This window comes from Calidris pugnax, unplaced genomic scaffold, assembly GCF_001431845.1.
Source record: "Calidris pugnax isolate Ruff unplaced genomic scaffold, ASM143184v1 scaffold17, whole genome shotgun sequence".
Classification (NCBI taxonomy): Eukaryota; Metazoa; Chordata; class Aves; order Charadriiformes; family Scolopacidae; genus Calidris; species Calidris pugnax.
Genome location: NW_015090794.1, coordinates 3,346,707 through 3,353,619, shown reverse-complemented (window position 1 = coordinate 3,353,619; position 6,913 = coordinate 3,346,707). Strand labels below are relative to the sequence as shown.

At 64.7% G+C, this 6,913-nt stretch overlaps 1 protein-coding gene across 1 annotated transcript in view; it reads left to right on the top strand.

Moving 5' to 3' along the window:
* Window positions 1-6,913, top strand: part of CASKIN1 (CASK interacting protein 1) — a 57,406-nt gene that overhangs the window by 31,491 nt on the left and 19,002 nt on the right. Inside the window, exons 11-14 of the mRNA XM_014936178.1 lie at window positions 2,490-2,705; window positions 5,209-5,316; window positions 5,463-5,581; window positions 6,568-6,655. Coding sequence (XP_014791664.1) covers window positions 2,490-2,705; window positions 5,209-5,316; window positions 5,463-5,581; window positions 6,568-6,655 — 531 coding nt within the window. The remainder of the gene's footprint in view (window positions 1-2,489; window positions 2,706-5,208; window positions 5,317-5,462; window positions 5,582-6,567; window positions 6,656-6,913) is intronic.

Here is a 6,913-nt window from a genome sequence, read left to right as displayed (position 1 = left end):
CGGGGTGGGGGGACAGCCTCCTCCCAAGCCCTCTCCGCCCCATTGCAGAGCGGGATCAACGCCCACGTCAGGAACACCTACAACCAGACGGCTCTGGACATTGTCAACCAGTTCACCACCAGCCAGGCCAGCAAGGAGATCAAGCAGATGCTGCGGGGTAGGGGGGCCGGGGGTACACGGGGTGGCTGCACTGGCAGTGGGGGGGATGCCGGGCTGGGGGTGACAGCCCCCATGGTGGGGCTGGGTGGCCGGCGACGTTCCTGTTGTGTCCCCGCAGACGCCTCCGCCGCTCTGCAGGTCCGGGCCGTCAAGGACTATTGCAACAACTACGACCTGACCAGCCTCAATGTGAAAGCCGGGGACGTCATCACCGTGAGTGTGGCTGGGGAGGGGGCCGGGGGGACCCCCGATAGTGGCGCTGGCCCCTGACCCGGCCCCTGCCTGCAGGTGCTGGAGCAGCACGCCGACGGGCGCTGGAAGGGCTGCATTCACGACAACCGGACCGGCAACGACCGCGTGGGCTACTTCCCCTCCAGCCTCGTGGAGGCCATAAGCAAACGAACAGGCAAATAATCCCCCCTCCCTCTTCCTCCCCCCACGGGACCGCTCCCGAACTCGCTGCCCCAGGGAGCCCCATTTCAGTGCGGTGCCTGGGGTGTCAGGGGTGCAGCTGGTGAAACCAAGCTGGGACGATGCCCCTGTCAGGCATGTGGGGTCAATGTCCCCCCCATTGTGTGCATGGGGATGGTGCGACCCCCACATAGGGTCAGTGTCCCCATTGTGTGGGGTCAGTGTCCCCATTGAGTGTATGGGGTCATTGCCCCCATCAAGTATGCAGGGTCGGTGTCCCCATTGAGTGTGGCAGGTTGATATCCCCATCGTGCATGTGGGGTCAGTGTCCCCATTGAGTGTGGCAGGTTGATATCCCCATCGTGCATGTGGGGTCAGTGTCCCCATCGAGTGCGCCGGGTTGGTGTCCCCATTGTGCATGTGGGGTCGGTGCCCTGTGAAGTGTATGGGGACGATGTTCCCATCCTGCATGTGGGGCTGGTGTCCCCATTAAGTGTGGGGGGTCAGTGTCCCCATTGTGCCTGTGGGCTTGGTGCCCATCTGGTGCACGTGAGAGTTGGGGCTGGCAGCCCTGGGGTGCTCACGGGGCAGCCCCAGTGCCAGGCTGGTGTTGGGCTGGATGAGGTATTTGTGGTGCCAGGAGGTTGATGCATGGGGAGAGCTGCGGCCATCACTGTGGTTTGGGGGTGATGGCACGGCGGTGGGACCAGGGGACCTGGTGCTTGGGGTCTGAGAAGAGGGATCTGGGCACCAGTGCCAGGGCTCCAGCGTTGCCCTACAGGGACCCTCTCCCTGGCGAGGGGCTGTCTCAGTGATCAGACCCTGCTCCCTTGCCTTGCAGCTCCCTGTCCCTGTCCCCATTCCTGTCCCTGTAGGCTCCCGGTGGAGTGTGCGGTCCCCTGGGATGGCCTGTGACCGTGCTCGCTGCCAGATGCAGGGGTGATGGGGCTGGTGTCTCTGCGGGCAGCGTTGAAAGGCCCTGATTGAGCAGCTCGTTCCCCCCTGGCAGTCACACGTTCTCCAGCTCTGTGTGATCTCAGGGGCGGCCACATCTCTGGGGCACGGGCTGGGAATGGCAGCGTTTGAGTGTGATCCCAAGGGAACGGAGGCGTGAGTGCCTGTTGGCTGCTGGGCACTGCTGTGGAGGTACCATGTGCCGGACGGGCAGGGGCAGAGCCACCCTCTGGGTGTGGGTCGTGTGCTGGTACCACAGGGATGAGTTCCGTGGCTCCTGGGATGCAGCTGGCTCCATGGTGGTGTTTGCCAGGGTGTGGGGTTTCATTGCCATCCCATCGGCTGCAACCCTGGGCCCCGTGCAGTGGGTTGGCAGCTGCACCAGGGTTTGGCTGGCCTGGCACGGGGGCGCTGGCATTGCAGCCCCCAGCCCAGCCATACCTGCAGCCTGCCTCCTCCCGGGATGCTTTCCCAGGGAGCAGGACCCCCCCAGCAGCCTGGCTGTGGGAGCCCCACAATGTCAGGAGCCCCACAGTGATGTTCCTGCCTCAAGCCTGGGGCTGTCCTGGTGTCCGTGTCCTGCCAGGAAGCCGTGGCAGGTCTGTGGGATGTGCCCGTGGGCCATACCCTGCCACCGGGATGTGCCTGTGGGCCATACCCTGCCACCAGGCCACGTGCTGAGCTCCCGCTGCTGCTCCTTGGCTCGGCTCCGCATCGGTTGGGTCTCAGTTTTGGCTTCTCCACGCTCTTTTGGTTGCTTTATTTTGTTTGCTGCTTTTTTTTTTTTTTTAGGTTACTTTGGTTATTGTGGAGGAAGAGTTCTGGTCGGGGCTGCAAAGTAGCAAACTTTTTTTTTTTTTTTTTCTCTTTTTTTTTTTTTTCTTTTTTTTTTTTTTGGTGGCGCTGAGCGTGTCTCTATTATTTTGATTCTTTTCATTTTGTCTCTTGTTATGTTTTATTATCAGGTTCATGGGAGACTGTAACAATCCCCCAACACTACCAAAAGATCCCGCTCCCGGCTTACGGGGCTGCTGTGCTAAACGGTGACGCCTCGTCCCATCCGTTCCATTCCCTGCCTCCACCTCCACCTCCACCACCACATTCCCATCAGACTCTTTTCAGTTCCTTTGGCTATCACAGGCTCTCCCCTAGCAGCGCCGACGAGCTGCGTTACGGACAAGGTAGTTCACCGCTCGCTTCGTGCTCTCGCTGGATTTCTTTCTTTTCCTTTAAAGTGTGTATCGAGTCTTTTCTTTCTGCTCGGCCTCCTTCCCTTCCCCACCCTCCCCCTTGCCGTGGCGTGTTTGCACGCGGGTGCGTGCAGGCGTGTGCGAGTGTGTGCACGTGGAGGGGTGTGCGTGTGTGTGTGTGTGCATGCGGGCGTGTGCATGCCTGTGCCTGGGGGTCTGCATGCATGCAGTGCGTGCAGGTGTGTGCACACATGCATGCCGACGGCCCCCTGCCCTGCACGACCCCTCCAACCGTCTGGCCCCACGGCTCTGCTGCCGACACATCCCACCCTCACCCCGCACTGGTCCCAGCTGTGGGGCAGCGCCGCGCTGCCGGCCACACTCTGCCCGTGGCCCCTTCTCTCCTGCCCACTCTGTCTGGCTGCGTGGGGACGCCCAAAAAAACTCTCCGGGCTCTGCGCTGGGGGGGAGGGCTGGGCAGCGCAGTGCCCGGCCAGGAGTTGTGGGTGGTTAATTTGGATGCGGGGACACTCTGCCCACTGCAGACACCCCCCCACCGCAGGGGGTTCAACACCCAGCGAGCTGCTCTAATCGGGGTCAGGTCTGTGCTCGGAGTGGGAAGGGGTTGTGGTGCCAGGCGTGCTTTCTTGAGGGATGCTCTCGGGGCTGAGTCGGTGTGGGCAGTGCCCAGCTGCACCCTGGGGACCGTCCCTGTGGCATGGCCAGGTGATGGATGCTGCAGGTCCATGCACTGGGAGTGCCTGGAGAGCAGATATTTGGCAGGAGGGATGTCGCAGGGATGCAGCCCAGGCTGTGCCTGCAGGCACTGCCACCAGCTCTCTGGTGTCCGGGGGTCTCGGCACGTGCCCTGGTGGCAGTGGCACAGGAGGTTGTGTTGGGAGAGCGCCGGGCCAGCCACGCTTGCAGCTTGACATTGCCCGTCTGCCAGTGCTGGGGATAAGGGAACAACACCTTTCCCAGGGCTTTCTCTCCCCGTTGGGTCGCACAGAGCCGTGCTCCTGCCCGGGTGGCGCGGGCTCCTCTCGGTGTGACCACAGCACGTGCAGTGTGGGGCACGTCCCAGCCCCATTGCGGCGTGGCAAGTTGTTCCCTCTCGTGCTCTTTCAATGAATTCATCAGCTTGTACCAGCTGCCCCCTGCTAGGGCCTGGCTGCTAACGAGGTGAGCAGCTTAATGAATGAAAGTGACCGGGGTGGGCAATGCCCCTTACCTGGTGGCTGGCGGTGGGGCTGGGCTCCTCGGTGGCTGGTGGTGGGGCTGCGGCATCTCCAAGTGTGGGGCCTCACGGGGCCATTGTCCATCTCCCTTTGATGATATTTTGAACCCTGGGCTCGCCATGGGGGGCAGGGGAACTCAGCCCCTCACTGTGGGTCCCATCCTCCGGGGTGGGCAATGCCCCTTACCTGGTGGCTGGCGGTGGGGCTGGGCTCCTCGGTGGCTGGTGGTGGGGCTGCGGCATCTCCAAGTGTGGGGCCTCACGGGGCCATTGTCCATCTCCCTTTGATGATATTTTGAACCCTGGGCTCGCCATGGGGGGCAGGGGAACTCAGCCCCTCACTGTGGGTCCCATCCTGTGCTGGGCATCCCGTGGCCAGCCCCGGTGTGAGCAGGACGTGGCGGGGGCAGCCGGTGGGGTGAGCTGGTGAGGAGCGGTGTTTCGGTGGTGACCCTTGAGCCATGCCCTGCTTGGAGGGCCATGTCCCCTCGCCCACTGCTGTGTCACCCATGTGTTGGTGGGTGCCATGGGGCACTCTGGGGAGTGCGGGGGTTCAACCTGGCCCCACACTGCCCCTGTGTCCTCCCCTAGACGGGTGCAGACAGAGCAGTGCCATCTTGCCCAGGGGACAATGGGGTGGAGACACTGGTCCCCACCACCCAAGGGTGTTTCGGTGGTGACCCTTGAGCCATGCCCTGCTTGGAGGGCCATGTCCCCTCGCCCACTGCTGTGTCACCCATGTGTTGGTGGGTGCCATGGGGCACCCTGGGGAGTGCGGGGGTTCAACCTGGCCCCACACTGCCCCTGTGTCCTCCCCTAGACGGGTGCAGACAGAGCAGTGCCATCTTGCCCAGGGGACAATCGGGTGGAGACCCTGGTCCCCACCACCCAAGTTTGCCCGGCACCAGGTCATGTCCCCATCTTCCTCCACACAGAGATGATACAGTCCCCGTCCCCTGCCCGGGCTGAGCGGGGGCACTGGGACATCCCACCATGGATTTATCCCTGACTGGTGGCAGGGAGGGGGAGCCCTGCAGGACGGGGTCCCGGAGCTGGTCACTGTCACCAGCTGCTTGGAGAGGGTTCCTGGGACGGTGCTGGTGTCCCTGGACAGAGCTGGAGCCAGGGATTTTCCCTGCGAACAGCAGTGATAGGCCCCGGGGCCGCATGTTGTTTCATCCCGTGTCACCCCAATGCGAGCCCGAGCGCGCAGAGCCACGCGTGGCTGAGGGCTGCTCTCTCTGCTCTGCCACCAAGGGTCCCGCGGGTCCGACATGAGCCCGTCCCACCTCTCGCCGTCGCAGGGCGGACCAGCCACGCCGGCTCCTGCGGAGGAGATCTGGGTGCTGCGGAAACCCTTCGCAGGTACAGTGGGTGTGCGTGCTGGGACCCTCCCTGTCCCAGCTGGGGCACACACCGGGACGTGGTGGTGGCTCCGGTGGGGCATGGCCGTGTCCCCCTGCCCTGCCATGGGGCTTGGTGCCCTGACAGCATCTCCTCTCCCCTCGCAGGTGGTGACCGCAGCAGTCTGGGCAGCACAGGCAGCGTGGCCTCTGCCCGCAGCTCGGGGAGCGGGCAGAGCGCGGGCAGCGGGGCGCACGCCCTGCACGCCGGCTCTGAAGGCGTCAAGGTAAGTCAGGCCCTGAGGTGGCAGTGCCAGCCTGCAGTGGCACTCAGCCCTGGTCCTGGCACAGGGGCTTGTCCCAGGGCAGGCATTTGCTGCCTTGGCAGCTGCCCCTGCTCCCTCCAGGGACTGATGCTCGGCTGGGTGCCGTGAGGTCCTACCGGCACCCACCGTGCCACCGGCTGCGGTGCTGGACGTGCCCGTGGCGTGAAGTCCCACCGGGCTGTGGGTCCGCCAGCACGTGCAGGGTCTGGCCGTGGCTGCACGCTGTGTCTCTGCTGCCACTCTGAGGGTGCCTCTGCACCGTGCACTGCGCTGCACGCTGCGCACTGCCGCCGGCACGCTGCACGCTGCAGCTCCGCGCTGCACGGAGCCGCCTGCCCGCCGCTGCCAGCACGCAGCCCACTGCGCACGCCTGCCCGCGCCGTGCCCGCTGCAGATTACTGCACGCTGCGTTCCGCTGCCGGCACGCTGCCCGTTGCACATTACACACTGCTGCCTGCACGTTACACGCTGCACATCACTTCTTGCACTGCCCACGGCAGCCTGGGGTGTCCCACGCCCCGCAGCCAAGGCACCCCTGAGCCCACCTCCCCTGGCATCCTGCCTGCATTGTGCCAGAGCGGGCTGGGCACCGTGTTCCCCATGCCCCGCAGCCGAGCACTGTGCTGATAGCCGTGGGGGACTCTGCTTTTTGGGAAGCCGGGGGGGGGCCCTGCAGCCAGTGCTGGCAGCCCTGGCTCTGTGGCGTGCGTCAGGCTGGATTCGGGGTGCCGCGGCGCCGCCGGCTCCCACCGCCTGCGAAGCACCATCTGTGCTGCTCCCGCTCTCCCCATCGCAGCCCAAATCTGCTGTCCCCCCCCCTCCCTGCCCACCCTCACCCGGGGCTGGTGGCGGGGCGGCCGCCGCAGCACCCGCAGCCCCCGCAGCACGCCCCCCCGCCGCCCGCCTCACTCCTGCCTGTTCTCCCCCCTTCCCGGGGTGTTTTTCAGCTGCTGGCAACGGTCCTTTCCCAGAAGGCTTCTGCGCAAGAGACTGCCGTGGGCGATGGGCCGGCCAAGGCGCAGGACATCCCCGCAGGTGCGTGCCGCCGGCCGCCCGGCTGCCGGGAGCAGGAGGAGCCCTGGCCGTGCCGCGGGCGTGCCGTGGATCCCGGGATTTGTCTTTTGTTTTTTTTTTTTATTACTATTTTTTTTTTATTGCCACGGCACCCGTCGCCAGAAGAAAAACGTGTGGGTAAAAAATGACTCTCTCGCCTTTCGGCTGCTGCCAGGCCTTCTCCTGCCTCGGTTAGTGGGGGCCCCGCGGGGAGGGACTGGGGGGGGGACGGCGCGGGCG